At 34.0% G+C, this 25,964-nt stretch overlaps 1 protein-coding gene across 1 annotated transcript in view; it reads left to right on the forward strand.

The window, feature by feature from the left end:
- Window positions 1-25,964, forward strand: part of MICU3 (mitochondrial calcium uptake family member 3) — a 101,238-nt gene that overhangs the window by 40,634 nt on the left and 34,640 nt on the right. Inside the window, 6 exon segments of the mRNA XM_059384130.1 lie at window positions 4,589-4,742; window positions 8,754-8,785; window positions 15,276-15,354; window positions 19,158-19,205; window positions 22,332-22,414; window positions 25,008-25,079. Of these exon segments, the coding sequence (XP_059240113.1) occupies window positions 4,589-4,742; window positions 8,754-8,785; window positions 15,276-15,354; window positions 19,158-19,205; window positions 22,332-22,414; window positions 25,008-25,079 (468 nt within the window).

The raw sequence follows: 25,964 nt of genomic DNA on the forward strand, positions 1-25,964 counted from the left end.
AACAGCAAGGTTGCATTTCTTTTTGATGGCTGATTAATATTCCACTACACACACACACACACACACACACACACGTTACACATATGCACACACATCACTCCTTTACCCATTCATCAATCAATACATTTGGGCTCTTCCCATAATTTGGCTATTGTTGATAATGCTGCTATTAAGTATCAGGGTGCATGTATCCCTTTGAATCAGCATTTTTATGTCCTTTAGGTAAATACCTAGGAGTGCAATTTCTGCAACATAGTCTAACTTTTGGGGGACCTTCTATTTTCTAGAGTGTCTACACCAGTTTGCGTTCCCACCAACAGTGTAAATGGGTTCCCCTTTCTCTGCATCCTTGCCAAAATTTTTTGTTTCCCATGTTGTTAATTTTATCCATCTGGACAGATGTGAGGTGATATCTCATTGTAGTTTTGATTTGCATTTCCCTGATGATGAGTGATGCTGAGCATCTTTTCGTGTGTCTGTCGGCCATCTGCATGTGTTCTTTGGAAAGAGGTCTATTCATGTCTTTTCCCCATCTCTTCATTGGATTATTGGATTTTGTGTATTGAGTTTGTTAAGTTCTTTATAGATTTTGGGTACTAACCCTTTATCAGATATGTCATTTGCAGATCTCTTTTTTCATTCTGAAGATTACCTTTTAGTTCTGTTGACTGTTTCCTTCACTGTGCCTAAGGTTTTTATTTTGATGAAGTCCCAGTAGTTCATTTTTGCTTTTGTTTCTCTTGCCTCCCAATCTAGTAAGAAGTTGCTCCAACTGATGTCAGAGAAGTTACTACCTATGTTGTCTTCTTGTATTTTGATGTTTTCCTGTCCCACACTTAAGTCATTCATCCATTTTGAAATAATTTTTGTATATGGTATAAGAAAGTGGTCCAGTTTCATTCTTTTTTATGTTGTTTTCTCAACACCATTTGTTGAAGAGATTGTCCTTTTCCCATTGGATGTTCTTTCCTGGTTTGTCCAAGATTAGTTGATTATACAGTTATTTCTGAATTTTCTATTCTGTTCCTTTGATCAATGTATCTGTTTTTGTGCTAGTACCATACTGTCTTGATCACTATAGCTTTGTAATATTACTTGAAATCCTGAATTGTGATGCTTCTAGCTTTACTTTTCTTTTTCAAGATTGCTTTGGCTGTTCAGGGTCTTTTTTGGTTCCCTACAAATTTTAGGATTGTTTGTTCTAGCTCTGAAACATGCTGGGTGGTTGGGATTTCATTAAATAGTAGATTACTTTAGGTAATGTAGACATTTTAACAGCATTTGTTCTTCCAATTCATGAGCTTGGAGTATTTTTCCATTTCTTTGTCATCTTCAATTTCTTTCCTACAGTGGAGTTTTAATGAAAACTTAACTCTGTTTGGTCAGATTTTTTTTCTCTGAAACTGTTACTCAGGTGGTTAAAGGATTCAAAGTGTTCTATAGCTCTGCCTGTTTTCTGACAGTAGACAATGGATTAGAGGCAAAAATAGGCCATTCCTGTAAAATTTTAGGGAAGTAGTGTGGGCTTACACAAAATGGTGGCTGTGGCGGATGTGAGAAATTAGAGGGAAAACAACAGGTTTTGTTGATTGATTGTTAGTCGAAGTTAAGGAGAGGAAGAGTTGTCAGCATTAGCTCATGGGAAGGTGGATCAAATTCCCAGCTGCAGTGGTCAAGCAGGTTTGGCTGGGACCAATGACGGACACTTAGGGAGGAAAGTTTCATGAGAAAATACAGGGGCATCATGAGCAGTAATAGCAGCAGCTGGTAGGGGCAGAATTCACAGACCAAGTCCATATTAGATCATAACAAATGAAGATGTTATAGGCAAAAAGTGTGGTTCAGGATGTCAGACTAAGTCACGGCTTCAGATAATGGTTCAGAAACAATGAGAGCTCCACACAAAGTGGTCCTTCAGAGAATTCATTGGAAATGAGTCTTGTGACCAGTTAGGTCCAAGGAAATACATAGCAAGAACAAAGCAGGAGAGTAAACTGTGGTAACAGACAAGATTGATTTCCCTATCCTAGGAGGAAGAACCACCCCACTGGGATGTGCGGAAAGGGGCCTAAGATGTTAGACTGATCCCTAAAGACTATTCAGGGAGCTTATTCCCCATTATTGACATTAGTCGCTCAGTGTCTCACTTCTTACCCATGACAGAGCTAACTCAGTTAGGATTACCTGAGTAATTGTTACTAACATACTGCTGAACTGGCTTGTCTCTGGTATGGAGCTGCATTATCTTTCTAAAGCATCATTTCAGTTGTGTCATTGCTCTACGTAAGAATCTCCTAAAGCCATGTTTTCTATCAGATTAAATTCCAGTGCTTTAGTCTGACCTTCAGAAATCTTATCAGTTTATTTACCCTTTTCCATGAATGCAATTCCTCTGCTCTGGGAAGGTTATTACCATCTTTTCAAGTATGTTGTATAAACCTAGAATGCTCATGTCTTTCCCTGACATTAAAATTCATATATTTTTCTTCCTGAAATCTTATTTTTTAAAAACATTATCTTTATTTATTTGAAAGAGAGAGAGAGTGAGAGCACAAGCAGGGGAAGCTGCAAAGGGAGAAGGTGAAGCAGACTCTTACCTGATCAGGGAGCCCAGTGCGGAGTCCCAAATCCCAGGACCCTGGGATCATGACCCGAGCTGAAGGCAGAAACTTAACCAACTGAGCCACCCAGGAGCCCCATGAAACCATCTTATTAAGCTCAACCTTTATAGTGCTTTTTATTTTGATTCACTCTAAGTTGACTAATTCCTTTCTTCCATGTTTTTACCTTTTGTCTCTCCATCTACTATTTTGTCCCTCTATATAGAGTATATATTTCTTAAAGTCAGAGACTATATATTCTATCTCTTATACATCCCATTAAAAAGTAAGGAGTGAACCTTTCTTTTAGTTTTTATTTGACTGCTTGTGTAATGTTTTTGAAAGCCTTCAGAATAGTGGGTAAAGATGAGTCTTTTGCCTAGCTTTTCATTTAATAAAGTGTAACTTAGGAATACAAAATGTAGTCTTCTTGTTGGAAGTTCTTGTAGATTGTTTTGATATAACTTCCCAAGATATTAGGTATTTAAATTATTTTATTTTATTTTATTTTTAAAGATTTTATTTATTTATTTGACAGATCACAGGTAGGCAGAGAGAGAGAGGAGGAAGCAGGCTCCCTGCTGAGCAGAGAGCCTGATGTGGGGCTCGATCCCAGGACCCTGAGATCACGACCTGAGCCGAAGGCAGAGGCTTTAACCCACTGAGCTACCCAGGCGCCCCAGTATTTAAATAATTTTAATAGTTTATACATAATCTACATTATGACTTCACAGACATGGAAGAGACAATAAAGAGAATAAGCTTGCCATCCTAAATAATTTTTTCTAATATAAAATAATTTTTATGAAATGTACAACATATAATTACTGTATTATTGATAATCCTATAAATTCCTATTAACTCCCTAGAGGCAGAGTGAAATATATATGAAAAGATTTTGTTTGACCATTCAAATCCGCTCTTGGGAATTTATCTCAAGGTACTATTTATGCATATATATATAAATATATACTGGTCATTTTAACTTTGTTTTGTAATAGTAAAATACTGTGACTCACCTAATTAAATATTCAACCATGTGTAATTCATAAATTGTGCTATGGCACAACTGTTTTCTATGAAATATTTTACGGTTACTAAAAAATGGTTTACTAGAGTATTTAGAGCATTTAGTGACATAGGAAAATAGCCCTGATATATTAATAAGTGAAAAATATTGGGTAGTATACTCCTCAGTGTGGTGTAATCCCATTTTTGCTGAAAAAGAAAAAAATTATATCTATAAATTTTAAAAATTCTGTTTACTGAATTATACACAAGAACTATGCATCACTTTTGTAATAAAAAAAATCCTTCGATTAAAAAATAAATTTCCTGCAATTCAGAGAGAAAATAAGTAACAGTGAAAAATTATTTATCCACAAAGAAAGGTCTTGAAATTAAGGGAAACAAAAAAGACTTCCTTTCCCCTCCCCATTTATACACACTCTTCTGTTAATCTTAACCTTATATAGAATTCAGAACAACCATTGGTAGTAACTGTACTCTAGTGATCTAAAGTTAGTTGGAGAGGGAGAAAGCAGGCTCTCCGCTGAGCAGGGAGCCAGACTCAGGATTCAACCCTAGGACCCTGGGATCATGACCTGAGCTGAAGACAGATGCTTAACTGAATGAGCCACCCAGGCACCCCACTCTATTGATTTTCTAAAAGAAGAAAGTGAAACCCTGATACACTATTATTAATTAATAATAATATTAATTATTTTTAAATAAAAAATAGTATTAATTAAATTTAATTTAAAATTTAGAATTTTCAGGCCCTTAGTGATATTTATTGTAGGATCTTTAAAACATTAATTCATTTTATTCATATGGGTAATTTATAAAGCGATTAAGTTCTGCAGAAGATATTTTCACAATTGGTCATTTACTCTGTTAATTCACTTTCAGCATAATTAACAGCATTTAGCTTCTAAAAGGAGATGTTATTTCACACAGTCCAAATTTATTTGCTTTCTTAACTTTAGGTTGCTATCAACCGAACAGACATTGAAGACTTAGACCTCTATGCTACATCTCGGGAAAGAAGATTTCGTTTGTTTGCTTCTATAGAATGTGAAGGACAGTTATTCATGACTCCATATGATTTTATTTTGGCTGTTACAACAGATGAGCCCAAATGTAAGTATACTTTTCAATTTTTTTAATAATTTTATGAGATTTTTTTTTTCTTATCTTTAATTTATAAAAGTTTGGAACAGGATAAGTTTTCAGAACAACTAACCAAATAATGTGGTATTTCAAAAGACATTATGCTATATAATCTTACTAGACTAGTTTTTCTTATAAACTCTTACCAATATCTCTTTTCACAAACTTTCATTTATTTCCTCTTTTTCAGCTTATCAAACCTAGAAACCACCTTACTCTGGATACTCTTTGTAATAGGTTCATATTTTGCCTATTTGGTTCTTGAATCTACCATGAACAGAGTAATTCAGGGGATTGGCTTTGAACTAGACCTGGGCCAAGAATTCTACCTATACCTCTTCTGTATTTGTCATGGTTCCTATAAGGCAAATATAGACTGCTACTCATCTTTCCATATATTAGAGCAGTGGGTCTCAAACTCTTTGGCATTATGTACATTCTTGCAAATCTCTTCAGTGTCTGATTAATAGAAGACAGCTCTATTCTAATGTGCTTTTTTTATTCAATAGTTAACAATGTGTTGTTTTTCATGAAGTATATTGAGAAAATTTACCTCACAGATAAAGAAGTAGGAAAAAGGAAAAATATTTTAATAGTCCTTTCAGATTATTGTAGATATTCTTCTTTGATACTATATCAACACTTGGCTAGTGGTTGTTTCTTAAAGTTTAGTTGGAGTGTGGAATTTGAAACTTGCCATGTGTTATGTTAAAACCCATTGGCTTACACTGCACCTTGAATGGATCTTTTACCCTTATATAATCTTGTAACATCAAATAGAAGATACTGGTTGATTCAGTTATGGAGATCTTCCAAATGTTGACATATTTATTATATAATGTATTTTTAAAATCACATTCAGTGAAACTGTCATAATATTCTCATGAAAGTCTTTACTTACTGGGAAGCTGTCAAACTCATGGTGGTGTATACAAATTTTCCCAAATTCTAATCTTTATTTGAAAGCTCAGATGTTATTGGCAACAAATATTATCGGTTGTTTTTTTGTTCCTTTGTAAGAAAGTGCCTGCCAAATACCTAAGTCTAAATGACCATAATTTGTCTGTCAGTTCTTTCAGGTAAAAATCATGTTCCATGAAAAAAAGTTCAGTTCGCAACTCAAAGAATGACAGTGCTCCCTCTCAAGACAGCCATGGTACTACAGAATGCAACACAGTGCTTTAAGCACCCTTCCCATTTCATTTCAAGGCATGTTATGACATACTCAAAGACACCTATCCAGTGCTGGGTATTGCCGGGCATTGCACTAGGCACTGGAGATAAAGTGGTGAGGGAAACAAACAAATAAAAATAGATGTCCTCCTCCCTCATGATGCTTACAGTCAGGTGTACAAAACCAGCACTGATCAATGAAATACACAAATAAATAGCAAATTATTTCTGTGATAAGTGCCATGAAAGAAAGATACTTAAGGCTCTGAGAGCATACTGTGGAGAAGTAACTTAGGTAGCTCAGGGAGATCTTCCCAGGGCAAATATGTTGACTGCTGTGGCTTTTTACTTTCTGGAAATAAATTTCAAATTTGATTCTTTTCAAGTTATTACAAAACCACCAGTTGCAGGAAAACACATTGCATTATAAAGAAAAAGTTCACAGGACATTTAACAACCACAAATTAATATCAGTTAATTTCAAACTCGAACTTTTAAAGCATAGTTAAAAATGATTATTAAAGATCAATATATTTGTAAAAATTTTAATAAAGTATAGGGTTATAAAAAGAAATATTTGCCTGAGAAGAGAAAATATGTTTCATAGACTAAATATTAAATCATATGTATATCAACATGGCAGATTGAAATTAGACAGACTTGTATTTAAACCAGAGCATTCGTTTACTACCTTTGAGAACTTTGTTAAATTATTTCATTTTTTGTCTTCTCGTTTATAAGAATAAAACTAATAGCAACCTCATGAGATTTTTGAAGACTGAATGATATGCATTGTGTTTAATATAATATCAGATACAGTAAGCACTTAATAAATATTGGTAGCTGTCATTGTCATGATCATCATCATCGTTTGAATTCATAATCAGAATTTTAAAAGTCTTTGATATAATTTTATGGTAACATCAACAGGAAAAAATTGGTATGCTTTGTAAATATTTGCTTAATATAGTTCAAATAAATGTTAATTGAGATATCCATTTGATTGTTGATTATAGCTTTGTGTTTGAAATGTAGAAAATTTCTTATTTTACCTACCTAAATAGAACCTAAAAGGTGAGTTTCCCTTCTAGAACTAAAATAAGTAATCGATTACCTTCCTATAGCTTCAAGTACTATTTTAATTTTAGTTTTAAAAATACATTGTTAAAAAATTTCAAACATACATAAAAGTATTAAAAATATGACCATCAACCTATAGCTAAAGAAATAAAATATATCCAATAGAATTGAAGTCCCTCTTCACCCAGGTTATATTTATATATGTAGTAACTTCATATGAAATAAGGAATTTAGAAAATCAGAAAATCCTTTGAAGAACAATCTTAATGGCTCTTTAGTCTTTATAAAAAAAGCTAATAATACTGACCATGGTGACATATCCGGCAGAATGAATATGTCTTTTGTGAATAATTTACCCTGGAAATCTCATAAACCCTACAGAACTCAAGAGTGTGTCTAACTTCCTTTTCTGATAAATAGCTTCTGAACATTGCATAAGATTGTGTGCATGTACTTTTGTGCCATTTGTTTTTCTTCTGTTCATACTGCTATATTTCAGAAGCAACAGAATAATAAAAATTATTTACAATGTTCTGTTCATTATGAAAAGGAGAATGTCTTTATGAAATAAATGTATTAGAATTAAGGCTAAATGCTGACTTCTTTATAAACCTGTGATTTTAATCCCTTGATTATACACTTGTATAAACCGTCTTGAGTAAAAAAAAGATATTGTTGCTACATAGAGAAGAAATTAATCTCGAAAAAATCAGTTTGCTGAATTTTAGAATATACTTTTATCCTTTGATCTTAAAATGATTTATTGCTTACAAAAAAGAAAGTTACATGACAAAAACTGCTTGTCTTATAGTCTTGACTTCGATATACTGTTTATAACAACTATGGCTAATTATAAAGAAATAGCCACATTTCCGTGTAGAAAAATTATTGGTTGTCGTTTTTATAATGAAATAATCAATATTTACCCATCCCAATGCAGCTGTGTTATAAGACTTGTTCACATGTAAACCTAGAGATAATTGTTGGGCAGACATTAGATATTCAGAGTTTTCAAATCTGAGCAAAGGAAACAATGTTAGCTGCGCATTTATTCCAATATGATAAGATTTATAGTGTTCAAAATCTTCAAGGAGTGAGGAGGAATCAGAAAAAGAAAGTGATCTCAGGTAATTTATTCAACTGTAACACCCTTGTTCTAGAAATGATTCTTAAATACAGGGAGAGAGTGGAGAACAGAGTGAGGGTCTCCCTATCGTGTCACCTCGCTCTTCTTCGTCTCCTTTTCTCATTGCCCCCATCCTTCCCCTTCACCCTAGAAAGACCTGGCATTTGACTTATAACTAGAGATACTAAAGCAGAGATCATAGGCAGCACCTTAAAATTATAATTTCTCTATGTTAATATTTTATGTTCTGGTATGAATATTTAATAAATATCAGTATTTGTGTTTTTAAGCCCATGTGATGTTTAACATGGAGTAAGTTAACTTTATAAATCCAGAAATCCCCAAAGTAAGAGAATGATTATGGAAAATATGTTTCCTATTCCACTGATACCACTTCTTATGACTCGTTTATAGTATATGAAACAAATACACAATATAAATAAAACCTATACCTTAGAACCACATCTCAAAGTTAAAAAATACTTTGTCTTTTAGATATAGAAACTTGGCGTTACGAGATAGGGTTGTAGATGGTTACTGAATTCAGCTGTACATTATATGAAGTATTTAATATCTAATTCTTTTGTATTTGTTTATTACAGTTGTTAAAACATGGAAGTCGCTTACCAAACAGGTAGGTTAAAGCTATTGGTGTACATATGCATGCACACTATATATATGCATACCCACTTTGGAAAGTAGTTTGGCATCATCTATAAAATTAAAGATATACCTACCCTGTACCTAGCAGTTCTCCTCTTGATTAGCAGTTCTGCAACAGTGCATGTACATGTACCCAGTAAAGTTAAACTCGAACATGCTCTATGATCCAGTAATTTTACACTAGTCTCTATGCCTAGAGAAACTTGTATATGCATGAGAGGTTCACAGGAATGTTATTAGATTGATCATAATTGGCTAGAAAGACTACAATACAATGTCAATAAGGTAAATAAGTTTTTATATATTCATACAGTAAATACTGTACCAAGTGAAAACAAATGAATTATACTAGTGCTTGAACTGGGTGAGTCTGGGAAACATAAAGACAAGCTATTCACAAATTATAAATTACAGTTCCATTTACATAAAGTCTAAAATAGGAAAAAAACCCACTAAGGATGCATTTGTAGATGGGAAAACTAAGGAAAGATAAATATTAAATTCAAGACAATATTTACCTCTGGGGGAGATGGAAAGAAATATCAGAAGTGCAAAGAGACTTTGAAAGTACTGGTAATTTTCTATTTCTTAATAATTTCTAACTTTAAATTTTACATGTATTCCTTTTGCACTTTTTTTTTTTTTTTAAAGATTTTTTATTTATTTATTTGACAGAGAGAGATCACAAGTAGGCAGAGAGGCAGGCAGAGAGAGAGGAGGAAGCAGGCTCCCTGCTGAGCAGAGAGCCCGACGCGGGACTCGATCCCAGGACCCTGAGATCATGACCTGAGCCGAAGGCAGCAGCCCAACCCACTGAGCCACCCAGGCGCCCCCTTTTGCACTTTTAAATGTATGATAAACTTCAATATAAAAAGAGTATTAGTATAGCATTTGAGGGAACCTCCATAACCCATTATAGAGAATCTTCCAAAAGCCTGTAGCAAATGTGATATTTACATGTAAAACTTTAGACATTCTCTTTAAAATTAGATAGAATACAGAACAGAAATATGTCTGTTATCACAACTACTGCACACTGTTTTATTACAAGTCTAAGCTAATGTAGTATATTAATTTGCTAGAACTGCTGTTACAAATACCAAAGTTTGGGTGGCTTAAACCAGAAATTTATTTTCTCATGGTTCTGGAGGCTGGAAGTTCAAGATCATGGTGTTGGCAGGGCAGGTTTCTTCTGAGGCCTCCCTGCTTGGCTTGTAGATGTCTGTCTTCTCCATCTATCATCTTCACATGTCGTTGTTCTTTGCATGTCTGTATCCTGATATCTTCTTATAAAGACACCAGTCATATTGGATTAGGAGCAACTATAATGACCTCATTTAATAATCTTAATTACCTTTGTAAAGGCCCTGTCTCTAAATACAGTCACATTCTGGGGTACTGAGGATTATGACTTTAAATGCAAATTTGAGGTAGACTTAACTCAGGCTATAACATGTAGTATGACAAAAAAAGAGGTTCTAAGGATCAGAACAGTAACAAACAATATGACAGAGAAAAATATTAAAATGCATAGATTTCAAATTTATTCAGGTTTAGTAAAAGTTTAACAAGGTTGCTGCTATTGTTTCTGCACCAGCAATAGCAATTAAACTGTACTATCAAAGAAGATACTTTTCACAATAGCAACAAAAACCATTAGATTCTTAGTGTACCTAACAGAAAACTTACAAGGTTTTTTATTTTTTAAAGATATTTTATTTTTTTAATAAAATAAAATAAAATTTTTAATTTTCTTAATTTTTTTAAAGAAATTTGAGTAAGCAGAGAAATGTATTATGTTCATAGATGATTTGGAAGAGTAAGGACCCAGAATTTTCTGAACAATTCTGAAAAGGGTGGAAGAGAAGCAAACAGACAAACAATAGTATGAGAGCAATTAGGTTGTCTCATATTAAATTAATAATGGGGCTGTAATTAAAATAGTATTATATTATTGCAAGAATTTTTTAATTAGATGAAATAATAGAATATAGAACCCAGAAACAGACCCAGGCATGTATGGGAAGATCTGTAAATCACCAGAGGAAGGACTGACCTTTAGGTATTGGAACAATAGTCTTTCCAACATAGGGGTAAATAAAATTAAATATCAAACTAACCACCATATACAAAAGCAAATTTGATGGGTTAAGTTTTTACTTTGACAAACAAAAAATTCTGAAATATTAGAGGTAAAATAAAGGATACAGGAGGTTTCATTAGATAAGACACATAAAACAAAGCTAAAAGAAAATTTTGAAAAACTTCACTAAATTAAATATCAGAAACTTTGGCATACCAAAAGGATGCCAACAATGTTAAAAGATGTATGACAGATGGGAGAATATGCTTGCAATGTATTAGCAAAACATTAAGTGTACTCATATAGAACTCATATGAATCAATATAAAAAGATAATCAGTTCAGTTAGAAAAAAGCATAACATAGAATGGCTGATATATATAAAGGACCTCTCAATCTTCCTAGTGATTAGGGATATGCAAATTCAACCAATAATATGATACTATTTCATACCCATCAGATTATCAGCTTCCAGAAATCTAGCAATAGCGATAATTAGCAAGGAAGAAGAAAGAGCCAGGTGAAGGTGTAAATTTGTATATTCACTTTTGAGAGAAATTTGGCAAATGTGATAAAGTTAAAAGTACATATCAAAAACTCTATTTTTGGAGAAGTATACTAGAGGAATATTACGACAGCAGTCCTATACATGTTTTCTGCAGCAATTATAATAGCCAAAATTTTTTTAAAAAGAAACAATATGTCAGTCAGTTGAGAAATGAATAAAAAAATGGTGAAATAGGCATATCAAAGACAAATACAGTAATACAGATCCATAGTGAAAAAATACATCCAAGCTATAGGTATCAACATGAATGGACCTAGAAGACTGAAGGTTTAGTAACAGCAAGTTGCAGAATACTACAGACTGACTGTTCTTAAAGTGCAAACACCTTTTCAGGGATCCATGAAGTCAAAACTATTTTTTATAATAACACCGAGAAGACAATTTGTTTTATTATTTGTATTCTCTCACAAGTGTATGGTGGAGTTTTCTAGAAGCTACAGGATGATTGATAATGCCATCGATCTGACATCTAATAGAATATGTGCTTGCGTATTTTTGTGTTTTAAAAATTTGTCATTTCTACTTCCACATGCAATATCTCCTTGGGGTCCATAATAATTTTTAAGAGTGTAAGGAGTTACAGTTCAGAACTGCTGTGTAGCCATTAAAATGCAGTGAAGAATATTTGGCAGGAAAATATACCCATGAAGTATTAAGTACCAAGAGTAAGTTACAAAACAATATGTAGAAAATAATTTAATATTTGCTACAACAACAAAAAAGCTATATAATTATGGCTAGAGAGAGCATTAGACTAAATGGATTTAAATAAAACTTTCAATTATGGTTCAGTCCTGGATTGCAATTAGTTTTTATTTTCTATACTTGCTAATTTTCCTATAATTCATATATATTAACTATATAATAAGACAAAATTATATAAATTTTACAAGACAACTGTAATTCTAGGAAAATGAATTTAATATTGCAAATATCTATTTAGTACCAACTTACAATATGCAGTATAACTCTGATACTAACCACCCAGTTAGTGTCAGACTCCACAGATTTAAGGACATAGTCCCCAACAAAACTGCCCTTAATTCAGATGCCAGCTGCAAGTTCAAGTGTCCCCAGGCCACCGCACGCTTCAGGCCAACTGACTACAAATCCAAGAGGTCCCATAAATCCCCTTGAAGTTCAGTAATTTGCTAGACTGATTCAGAACTCAAGCACATTCTATATTTATAATTAATAGCTTATAATTATTTTAAGGGACACAGATCAGGACTAGCTATGTGAGGAGACTCTGAGGACAGGTACAGGAAGATCCCAAACACAGATCATCCATGCCTTCATCCCATGGAGAAGTGTGCCACCCCTCCTGACATGTCAATATATTTACCAGTGAAAATGTGCGCTGAGCTTGGGTGTTGAGTTGTTATTGAGGTTTCATTATGTAGGTATAATCAATTGATTCATTGGCCAAGTGATTGAACTCAATCCCTAGTCCCTTTCCCTACCCCTCCCCAAAGGTAGGGAGAGCTCAGAGCCCCAACCTTCTAATCCCATGGGTGTTCTTTCTGGTGATCAGTAGCCTTCCTGGGTCATCCTATAGCCAACCGTGATTCAAGGATATGGCATCTTCCAGGAACCAGGGGCAAAGGCCAACCAAATTATCTTTTTTTAAAAGATTATTTATTTATTTGTTAGAGAGAGATAGAGAGGGATCACAAGCGGGGGGAGAGGGAGAAGCAGGTTTCCTGCAAGCAGGGAGCATCACTGAGGTGGGACTCCACTCCATCCCAGGACACTGAGATCATGACCTGACTCAAAGGCAGACAGGTCTCAATTGACTGAGCCACCCATGCCCCCAAATTATTTATTATTATAATACTACTATGTGCAAGAAACCAAGATCTAGGCACTGGGAATGGGGAGGGATATTCCCAGTCTGAATGGAAATACAGATTTTAATACAATTTAAAACTTCTTAAAGTGAACTGAAGACAAAGATCAATGTGTTTATTAGATAATCCAGACCAGAAGAAGCTGATAAATAAACTGCTTAGTCAGTAAGGATCTGGCCAGTCATTTAGTAGTTTTGTGACCATGGGTGAGTTCTTATCCTCTTTAAGTCTCAGTAAAATATGCATAAGTAGGATTATTAATTAAAATTAAATGAGAAATTACGTAGTGTCAGGCACATAGAGGGCACTCAGTAAAATGTAGCTATGATTTTTTTTTCCCCTAAGTTGTAAACTCTAGCTGCGTTCAAGCTAGAAGAGATGAAGTTGAATACATTGGAAATAGTTAAAATGGAGAAAGAAAATATTTATGTAATGGATACATTATACATTAAAGTATATAATATATTTGCAAAGTGTTCTTTTTAATCTCTTGCACTAACAAAAATATTTATGGGTTTATTGTTGTTTAAGCAGTAAATATTCCAGTTTCTCATCATTATTCATACCTGAATTCTTCCCTCTGTGCTGTTGCTACTCTGACAAGACACTACTGTCTGGAGGCATCTGGTCTCTGCAGTGCAGAGATAGCACTATGAAGGAAGTGAAAGCGGGGTTCACAGATGGTCTTCAGGGAATCCGTAAACCCTCTAAAAATACATCTCCTGCCTTTGGCATCCAGCGTGTCCTTATTTGTCTGTCAGCTCAGCTTTGTAATGAAAAAAACCAAAAAAACAGTTTATAATGTCACAGTACATTTTTAGGTCCAACCACATCAGGAAGGGTTTGTGTGCAATGTGGGGGAAAAAAATCATCCAGAGTTCTTGTTAGAAATACACATTCTGGTTCAGTAGGTCTGGGATGGGAACTGAAATTCTGCTTTTTGAACAAGCTTACAGGTTATGCCTGGGCTATTGGGGAAGCACACTTTGAGTAGCAAGAATCAGGTCTGGAAATAGAAGTGGTTTCCAGTGTTTTTCAGTGTTTACTTAGCAGACTACTTTTTTATTTCAAGTTATTTCAGTTTACCTCATCAAATCCTTTAATAATTTTTCTTTGCAATTAACCAAAATATAATTTTTCTTTTAATTATTTTGAACTCAGTGTGCACAATAAATTCAAAATTCCTTTAGTAGCTGTACAATGATTCAAATGTTTAATTTTAAAATAGTTCCCCAACATGCTGTGGCAGATTGATTCAAAAACAAACAAAAAAGGCTGACTAAGCAATTGAAGTCCGTGTTCTTTACTGAATATGTAAGTTATAATTAGAAAACGAAAATGCATGCAAACAGTGGTCATAATCACCTAGTACTCCATCTGATGTCAGTACTAAAATATTCTTCGTTCTTTCCCAGTTTGATCCTCGGTCCATTTACTTCCTCCACAAAGCTCCCTAAATCCAAGAGAGCTACAGAAAAGAGACAGTATGTGAAACCAGGTCATCATCTCTGACCTTGATTAGCAAATCCACCTTTACTTACCGCTTTCATGAAACTATCCTTTCCTAACTATCCTGCAAGCAGGGAGCATCACTGAGGTGGGACTCCATCCCAGGACACTGAGATCATGACCTTTCCTAACTGGTTCCTAAACTTAAACTCACTGTTTTGTCTTAACTTCATTATTGTACATGTATTCCTCCACTTGCTAAATTTATTTGAAATTTTTGGTAACTCTAGTTGAATTAAATATAACTTCTTTATGATTTATTTTATATTTAGACTGTTGGACAAATATTGGGTTTGGGGGTTGAACGAACCACAGGTATAGAATAGAATAAATACAGCTGTGTCTCAGGTCTTTTCAGTAGAGAATTTTTTATATAAGACATTTTTAAATATTTTTAATCTATAAGTAAGTGGTATACCTATTAATCAATGTTATGATACTTTATGTTATAGGAATTAAATCAAATGCTCTCAGAAACACCACCAGTTTGGAAAGGCTCATCAAAGCTTTTTCGTAATCTTAAAGAAAGAGGTAAGTTAACTTCAGTACTTACGTATTTTAAAACGGACAATATGTTATTTATACTCTTTATATTTATTTCTCTTTTACTTAATATAACAGTTAAATATGTGTGTGTGTATAGAGAAAAAACCTAAAAGAAAAACACCAAAATATTAATGATAATTTCTGGGTAGTGGGATTAAAGATGTTTCTTATTTATATATATAATTCATGTCTTTCAGATTTTTTGAAGAAAGTGAACTTTTAGGACTACAAAAAATTATTTTTCGACCATATTCAGTAGTGAGGGTTATATTTAATTACAGAAAGCATTTTTCAAAAATATTGATCTTTAACTATTTTTCTTCCTTCCATTTTACTTCCAGGAGATTATAGATTTTTAAAAATTTAATAATCACTAGGAAGAACTTATTGGATAGGTCTTTTGATCACCCAGTTTGAACATGTTTCTTCTGAAAACAACACTCACTGCAAAATCCACCTTTCAACCTAATATATGATCCATATCTATGTATCTAAGCTAAGTTGTTAATTCATATATTTCCTCACAAGTTATATAGCTTTTATTTCCTTTTTCTTTTATACTTTACTTTTTGTACATATTTAGAGAAAGGACTAATTAATAAAATCTCTTTAATCTTAAAAAGGAATTTTTCTTGTAAATATACTTTTTTGTATTTTCAAATAGAAGAGTATACAAAATAAAAATGTTAAAGAAATATAAAGAATTAACTTTTTCATTTTCACCAATTTTAACAGATACTGGGTTTGAAAATAATCATACTGTATCATGAAGACAAATATTTTAAAGGATAATTATAATCCATGTATTTTGTCTGAGTAGAATTAGAAATTCAAATTGCTTCCACCTGATTCACATGGAATCTGAAAGGCGTAGACAGCTTACCTTTCTTTGTAGCTTTTCATAGCTAGGGTTTTAAAATCTTTGCAAAATTAGGGACATGGTATCTTTAAAGCTCTTAGAAACTTTTTCCTGGAAGTTGTCCTAAAGATTGTCATTCAAATCTTAGGGTGGGATAATACGATCAGGAAAATTCAAAGCTCAGAAAGATAAGTTAGTGAATTTAAAAATATTCGTTTAATACCTCTCATGGGAAAATACAAATTGGATCAAGTATAACCTGAGAAAAATAAATGCATGGAAAAAGGAAATTCTTTGCAGTCATAAAAAGGGTTGAATCAGGGGGCACCTGGGTGGCACAGTGGGTTAAAGCCTCTGCCTTCGGCTTAGGTCATGGTCCCAGGGTCCTGGGATTGAGCCCCACATCAGGTCTCTGTTCAGCAGGGAGCCTGCTTCCTCCTCTCTCTCTGCCTGCCTCTCCACCTACTTGAGATCTCTGTCTGTCAAGTAAATTTAAAAAAAAAAAAAAAAAAAAAGGTTGAATCTGGAAGCACTGGGTTTAGGCTTATCCTAACCTTTATGTTACATGCATATTTGCATGGTTTTCAGGGGAAATATCTATTCAGTGCTATCCCACAGAATTATCTGTAGTGATGGAAATGTTCTATTTCTGTGTTGTCTCCCATAATAGCCACTAGCCAGATGTGGGTTTTTAAGCACCTGAAATGTGGCTACTGTAATATAGAAATTGAATTTTTCATTGTATTTAATTTTATTTGTTTTAAACTTAAGTAGCCACGTGTGACTAATGGCTACCCTATAGGACAGTGCAGAGCTATGTCATGGTGATTGGATTATCGGAGGAATCCATGTACACAAAAAGTTTTAGAACCATTAGGTTAGTCAAAGTAGAATGTCATAGAGAGCTTTGCTTTTTTATAAATAGGTTTAAGCGACAAAGGAATTTTAAAAGCTAAATCTTGAGAGCTATTGAAGATTAATTTGCAAATGAATTTTATCTGCTTAAAAATACTACCTAGCAAGAAAATGTTATGCAGTTTTACAAAAAATTAATTGATATGCAACATTTATGAAAACAGGTATTTCAGACTTAGTTATAGCAGCCAGCTGTGTAATGTATCATGATAATAGGAGCTAAACGTATAATGTTTTTAAGGAACTTCCCTTGGAACTATTTTTATCGAATTTTCAAAAGAACCCTAGTTGACATCTTTCTTACTCTTTTTCTAAAGATCACAACATTATTACTATATGCTTAGCATACGTATTTTTATTTTATTTTACTTTTTGATCTTGGGTGGCCTTTAAATTAAAAGGTGAGCCTAATCGTTTTCCTTTTTTGTAATTGGAAAGCATGAAGAATCTACAGTTTGTGTTTAGTAGTATTTTCTCTTTTCCTTGATAATTTTTATTAATTATATCATAAGTTTCACTTTGTTCTTGTCTGTGGATTACACCACCTCAAAAACCATTTGGTCCTACAGACAAGTACCTACCATGATAATTATGATTAGTACTCTCACTGTTAATTGTTCACTGAGGGAAATCTTGAGTTAATTATCAAATAAAAGATGTATAGTAGTTATTAAACTTCTTTATACCAACCAGCATCACTTGTGTATTCCACCAAGTCAATTAGAACAACAGTCAGTGAAATGGGAGTGTGGAGACGTAGAGTCTACTTCCCAGTCCCACTTCCCTTTTTCCCTCTTTCTTCCTCCCCTCCTCTTCCTCTTCCTCTTCCTTTCCTTAACGTTTCCTTTCCCTCCCTCCCTACCTCCCTCCCTCTCTTTCTTCCTTTCTTCCATTCTTCTTTCTTTTTCTATGAGGGATCCCCTATGGAATCCAGGTATTGTATCTTTTATATACATTGACCATTCCAGAATCTTTCTCCCATAACATTCATGGCAGTCAACCAGAACTATCTGTCTATAGGTCACAATATCGTAGTATAAACAAAAGAAGGGAATGCTTTCAGGGCCTCTAGCTAGTTCCCTTCAAGTCTCTGACAAACTGCCCGACAGTGACTCCTCTTCTCTTTGTTCTATAACAAAGAGGGTAGCCTCAAAGTGCATCAGCTAAAATGGACTTTCAAGGTTCACAATCTGATTATTTAAGGATTTTCGTGTACCTTTTACTAAACATTAGGACTGCCTGATACTGAAGTGTTACTGTCTTATTCCTGATTTTAATTTTCTCAGGATCCACCTGGAAACTCAGTTAAGCATTAGTTCTAGTTTGGGGCGTTACATCTAAAGGCAGGAATTTGAGTAATGGAATATATATTTGTATTTACTCCAAACAAACTCCTTTTAAACTTTGCAATTCTGGGATTACAGAGAACTCGGGATCCAATATTCAGAAAGTGAAAGCCATGTAATTACGACAAAAACTTCTTAGAGTACATTTAATAGAAGAATTAACTTTGTCAAAAATAATAATGAATAACCTGAAAGCAGAAAGAGTAATAAATACAGTTTCATTTTTTAAAATATAATTATAGAAATCATATTTGTAAGCAAAAATATCTAAATTTTTTGAGTTATTAAGAAGTAATTAAGCACTTTACAGTTTAAGCATTTTCAGTCTTTCTATTTTATGTTAGATTCATCCATTGCAAACTAGCAACAAATTTAAAGTTACATTTATAAATAAACTGTAATTTTGCTTTCTTTGCCAATATATCTAGGAGCATTGGTGGGAATTTTGCATGGGTTTCTACAGAAGCATTGTGAAACAAATTAAAATTAGTTTTGTTGCTTCTTTTGCTGTGATTTTTTTAATAGTTTAGTCTTTAAAACAATACTTAGCATGTTCTTTAAAATGGTAAGTTCCTTATTAATGTTACTTATTGTTACTGTAAGAATAATATTTTGCTTGATAAAGTAATATTTTATATATAGCATTACTAATACTATTTTTCTTCTAGGTGTGATTTCTTACACAGAGTATCTTTTTCTTTTATGTATTTTAACAAGTAAGTGTACTCATTAAGTCTACTCTTGGATAGAGTTTTCTTTTTAAATCAGAATCTTGGAAAACAAATGTTAGATTCTCTTACTATTAAAATCACTTTAGGTTTATCCATGGTTATTTTGCAAAACTCATGTCTAAATGTTAACAGCAAATGCTAATAAGCATAGCACTATCAAGAGTCAAAGACATAAATGTTTTTATGACGTATGGTATAGTAATAAAATGCTCAGAAATTACACATTTTATATCATATATCATTCCTTCTGGTTTACTTGAAAGCCTAAAGGTCAGGTCATTTAGGGATTTGTAAATTTCCTGCTACACTCGTTGAAATCACCTGTTTCTTAAGACTAGTGTGAAAGAATGCGTCTCCTAACTAATGAGTGTATCACAATACCATCGTATGTCCCGAAACAGCGTTGTTATTCTCCGCCTCTCATATGCAGCAATTTTTATGAAACATATGAAAGGTTTACTAATGATTTCAGTTAAATTTTAATGCATTTCATGCAGGAACTTACCTGCTATTTTTCACTGCGCTCCAGCCACCTGGCTTTTCTGTTTCTTGAATTCTCACCTCAGGAATTTGTACTTTCTGCTCCCTCTGCCATCAGCGCTCTTTCCTCAAGATCCTCGTGATAATAAACATTATTCAGGTTTCGTTTGAATGTGTAATGTGAACCCTTCTTGACTATCCTCCGTAAAATATCTCCCTCTCTTACCTCTCCCTTTTTATCCCTTTACCATGTTTTATTTTCTTCATAGCACTTAAAACTACTTGAAAGTATTTGTTTATTGGTTTACGTGTTTTTGTCTGTCTCCCCATACTTGAATGCAAGGTCCATGATGGCAAAGATTTTCTCTTTTTTGTCCATTTCTGTATCAAGAACAGTGTCTAGCACATGGTGGCCTCTCAATAACTAGTTGGTGAGTGAGTAAAAAAAAATAAATGAAAGAATATTGCTAGAGGGATTTCTGCTTGTGGGGATTTGTGGAGATGTCTGGAAATAATAATTATCAGTGAAACTCTGTCATTAGAAACAAGTCATAAAATTCCTTGTATTTCTATGATCAGAAAATTGAGGGCCATTGTGTTATTCTGACTTTAGTAATGAATGATGTTATGTTGGAGTTCTGTCACAGGAAGTTTGGGGGATATACATGTGTGCATATAAATTTTGAAAATTATCATCCTTTATTTTTCCTTATATTTTTTTCCTGCTGGACTCAAAATGAAATTAAAATATTGGTGCTGAAGAACGAGAAGTGTTAGGCAGTTAGTAATACAACCATCTGAGATTGTTCCAGATTGGAAGCCATTATGATTCAAATCTAGTCAATGATAAATACTCCATGAAAATTAGAGGAGTGCCAAGGAGTGTTTCAGAGACTTGTGAAAGAGTTATATTGTTAGCTATAGAAAACCTTCGGTTGCAAAACTGTGAGTTTGAAATACCTGAACTGGCAGAGTGACAGCTGAGAATATAATAGAACTGGTTTGGAAAGCCACTTGTTGAGATGGGACAGGGTGTGGGTAAGAGTGTAGGAAAAAAAGCACATGGTGGTTTTGCTTACATGGAAAGGTAGGATCTTTGGATGCAGTGAATCTTCCTTTGGAGTTCAGGACCTATTTTAGAAACTTCTGGGAATTCGAATTGAAAACTTGTGGGTATATTTTGGATTAGAACCAAGAGAAATATTGCAGACAGAGCTGGCAGGAAGTGGGCTAGGGAATCCACCTTACTTGTCTATGGTTCTCTCCCCTTTGCTGTTTATTATTTTAACTTCATTTTCCCTTCCAAACAGTGAGGACTTCTTTTCATTGTGTATTTTCAAGATCATTTTAAAGCTTAAAGCTTAGTTATTAGAGGTGATGAATTTTTTTCTTTCTTTCTCAACTGAATGCTAATGAAAGTAAGTTTCAGTTCGTAAACTGTATGCCAGAAATGAGCTTGCATGGAAGACTGGCCTCTGTTTCCATTATTTTCAGAGACAGCTATTACTGGTTAAGAAAGTGGGGTTACGTTGCTTCTCTTTTGCTAGCTTCAAGATGCTGTAAAATCTTGAAAAGGCCCCTTTTCAAAACTTTTTGCCAGTCATCTCAAAAAGAAAGGGTCAGAGGGGCACCTAGGTGTACCAGTCTGTTAAGCAACTGACTCTGGTTTTGGCTCAGGTCATGATCTCTCAGGGTCTTGAGATCAGTCCCGCATTAATTAGGCTCTGCACCCAGTGTGGAGTCCACTTGAGATTCTCCCTCTCCCTCCCCCTCTACCACTCTGTCCCTCCTGTGCATGTGTGCACCTGTGTGTGTGTGTGTGTGTTTGTGCGCATGCACACACTCCCCCTCCCCCCCAATAAATGAATGGATGAAATCTTAAAAAATGAGAGGGTCAGATGTTTCTCAAAGGCATTGTGCACTGAGCTCCTCTTTGAAGGACCTGTTCAAGTTTTCTTCTGTTGAGGTTTTCTTTATGCTTTTGAAGGGAAAAAGGAAATGAACCTCATCATAAGGTTCATAAAGTTAAAGCCATTCATAGTGTGTAAAAGTGTTTCTTTCTCAGAAAAGCAATTGGTCGTTGTAATTTAGGGAAATTCAGAAATATTCAAGCCTCTTTAATTTTTATATTTCTTCTTTTGAAGCTTCTGGAAGTTTAAACTTGATATGTAATCTCTTGCGCTTGACGTTTATTTTCATAGGTCATTTCCATTCTGATTTTACTAAGAATCAGGATTGGTCTACTGTGTCGTACTTTTTTTTTTTCTTTTGTTCTTAAGTATTGAACATGTGTGATGATTTGATATTTTCCTTTAAATCCTGACAGACTTGGGATAACAAAAAGAAGTGTTAATTTTCAGAAGTTAAGGTAGTTAATACTGTCTGCTGCACAACTGGTGTCAGACAAATACTTTTAAAGTGTATTATTAGTTTTGTTACTAAGTTTGCTAATACATGAAGCAGAAATATGTATACACATATAGCTTTTATTATATTTCATTAATAGTAATGTGCTACTTTTAATTTCTTGGTCAAAGAAAGTATTTTTGTACAGAATATAATTAACTATTTACAATGCCACTTTAAAAAAATGTTTCCACTTCACAAGTACTTTTCTGTTCTTTCTGGCAGAGCCACATGCAGGTTTTAGAATAGCTTTCAACATGTTTGACACTGATGGCAATGAGATGGTGGATAAAAAGGAGTTTTTGGTGGTATGTATATTATACGTTGCACTTCATCAATAAATATTTCTTATTTATATCCTTATGTTTTTGCATTATTTGGAATAACATAGGAGTAAGAGTGAAAAGTTTATGCTTTCACTTTAATTTAATAAAGAAGTATAGTGTCATGTACTTTAAATAATTTTTATATTGTAAAGATATAAATTGTATTCATTATAGAAAGATGATTATAGTTGTTTACATGTCTTTTGAACATTTGAAGTGAGTCAGATATTTTCCACTGATGGATAACAAGCAGCCCAGAGGGGTGGAATATGCTTGGTCATGGTCAGACCCCATCGTGTCAGCCCTCAGCCACAGCTCTTTCTCACAGGAACTTCCCTTCCTTCTCATGATAGGATCCGTGATTTTTCTTTCTGCCTTTCTCTTCTATTCATGACTACTTTATATTCCATTCTTGTCCTCATTCTGCTATTCCCTTCATTGGTCTTTGAACAAGGGCTGATCTAAAGTGAGGAGAACTAAGATTGTTGTTAGGTATGTGCCCTCGGTCTTTCTCCCATGACTCATGTGGCTTGGTGCCGGTTTGGCAACGTCATCAGATGCTCATTCATCTTGCCATTCTCCCTTCCAGAATTGTCTTGTTTTTTCTACCCATGGATCCTGCACCTGTGGCAAAATGCCTATTCTAAATTTTTTCTCCAATGTAAAGATCCTTACAATAACAAGTTCTACCCTTAACATTTATGTTCTGCTCTGTATTTACCTATATTTCCTAGTTAAAAGGAGAGATGGCATATAAATAACCATTTTATTTTCTTTTCTTTGTAACAAGCAATTAAAAATCCCTCTCAAAACCTCTTAAACAACTTAGTATTTTCCTCAGAGGCTGCAATATGGAAGAGAAACGATAAAATCGTTATTTTCTGTGGTAGAAAAGGGAAGAGACAAAAATCCTTGTCATAATCAGTAGGTATTCAAAAGGAATCAAGCAGACTAATTACTGGGATCTATCAGATGGCTTACTCTAACACCCAAGTAGCCCTTGCTTGGGGACAGTCCCTGAGCCACACCATTAGAACCTGAGACCGAAGGACCCATCATTCAAGTGCTTTTCAGGATGATGGGGAGGTGAGAGTTTTCAGTTTCACTGCAAAGATAGGCATATATTCCTAACACCCTAAAATAAACAGATTTCGTTTAATTTAGTTTTGTTTTGATAGCATAAAACTGTATTTTAGGATTTTCAGAATGGGCCTAATAATGTAAATAATTTTTAATAGATTTTCTGTGGCAACACTTTGATGTTCTACCCCATCAACTAAAAGAATAACTTTTGGAACTCAGTACACTGAAATGTGTCTGTATAGATGTCCTTTGTCTGTTTCTGGAGTTGGGAGGTAAAAATGTTCACATAGAACTTGTTTCCCTTCTCTGCTCTTACAAAGACTGCTCCTTGCAGTGGCTATACTGCTGCGTCATAAGTGATGTTTTTTGTTTGTAAACAGCAAAGAATTCCTGAAAACAGGAGGTGGAGTCGATCTGACTTCCTTCTAGAGATCTAGATTCTAGAGAATCTAAAATGATTTCCGTGCCTTCTTATAAAGTGATTATAAATAACCCTGGAAAAGAGTGAAAACTCTTTTCACTAAGAAAAAGTGTGAAAATAAATGTATTTGTTAACAAAATCATTCCAACTTTGTACTGTATTTGTGTTATTACATATCTTGGGAGGTAAAACATTTTATTTGACTTTCATGTATTGCCTTAGAGAATGAAATAAAGATTTAAGATAGCTGTTCAAGTTATACAGGCAAGACAATGACCTCCCCAGAAAGCTGTGAGAGAGGTAGGATTAGGCTTCCATTTGTAAAATGGGATTTTAAAGAGGAAATAATACACTGAAAATATAGCTGACATCTCTTGAGCGGTTACTATGTGACAGGCAATGTGCTGGGTAACTATCTGTAATATTTACCCTGCACAGCATTCTTACAAGACCTGGTGATTGTACCTCAGTAAAGCTGGAGAAGAAAAAATGTTCCTCTAAAGTAAGGAATCATTTCCATGTTCCAGATATGGAAAACAATCCCTCAGATAATTAGAGTAACTTGCCCAAGGGGTTATATGCAGAGCCCATGCTTTTATCACAGTGTGCAGTTACCTGAAAGGGACCTTAGAGGGCATCCTCATTTCATATAGGAGTAAATTGGAGCCTCATGAGGGATGTGTGACCTGTCCATCATCATAAAATTAGTATGCGACAGAAGATGGGCTCACACCCAGAGTCCCTGAATTCTCTTCCAGTGTTCTTTCTACCCCAGGAGGCTTCATCTCTTTAATTTGTGCATCACAGACTCCCTGTCTTTATGTCTTAGAGATAAAGTGAAGCTATAATTTTGTATGTTTACCTGAACCAACAGGCTACCAGTAGCAAAGTGTGTGTTTTCTTTTTCTTAGGGGGAAAAAAAATTGGTATCAGAAAATGTATCTGTAGTAGTTTTACTCTTCTTTGTAGATGAAGCTAATTCTTTGTTTTTAGAATGTACCTAGCACAGAGTGGTAAGTAGGTACCCAGAAGCTCACTGCATATTTGATTCTTGATCACTTTCTCTTTCAGCTTCAAGAGATATTCAGGAAAAAAAATGAAAAGAGAGAAACAAAGGGAGATGAAGAAAAGCGTGCAATGCTGGTAAGAATAATTTATAGTAGTTTAAGGTGGGTTTTTTAGCTGAGAATTATTTTATTCATGTTGAAAAGCAATAATTAAAGTCTATAACTTTGGAACTGTCCCTTTCAGGAAAACTTTCTAAAGTTCTCATGTAGAAAATTTGCTTCAGATTTCTATGCATCTGTATCAATATTATATCAAATATTGATATTAAACATCTGTGTCCATAATCCTACTCATTATATCATTTTCATCCATATTGTTGTTATCCATGAGATTTGAAGGGTATATCATATAAGAGATGAACACAGATCATTATGCATGAAAAAATTTAAAGGTGAATTGCAAAGATTTAATTATACATGTGAGTGAATTTAGTGGCACTATAGCTGTGTGAATGTTGAAACAAAAACAAGGAATATTATGTTTTTTTGAATTCTTAGAAATATAGGCTCTTCTCAGATGAGTAATGTTTTCAACTTATTCTGAAGGTAGAGTTAAGCAACATTTCCCTCTATTTTCCTACCAGTTTTCTTTTTGTTTATCCCACATAGTTCAGTCTGACAGTATCCCAGGTTTATATAATAAAAATAACAAACAGGTTCTGAGATCTTACTTTGAGGGACTGTAGTAGATGCTTTGCATGTATTTTCGCATTTAATCTGCCACTAGTTCTTTTATTATCTGTAATTATGGCAAAGCCAAGATTGGAGTCCATGGCAAGGACACTCCCAAACTATACTTTTACCCACTATAGCATATTTTTTAATCTGGTACTTGGATAGCAGAAACTCAGTTTTGTTGAGATGTAAATGTAGCTGTTTCCTTTGCCAATTAGTAACCCTGTGCAGTAGTTTAATTGATCTACTTAGGATTCAAATAATTAACTTCAGATTTGCAATATTT

The sequence above is a fragment of the Mustela nigripes genome, chromosome 18, assembly GCF_022355385.1.
Source record: "Mustela nigripes isolate SB6536 chromosome 18, MUSNIG.SB6536, whole genome shotgun sequence".
NCBI classification, from domain to species: domain Eukaryota; kingdom Metazoa; phylum Chordata; class Mammalia; order Carnivora; family Mustelidae; genus Mustela; species Mustela nigripes.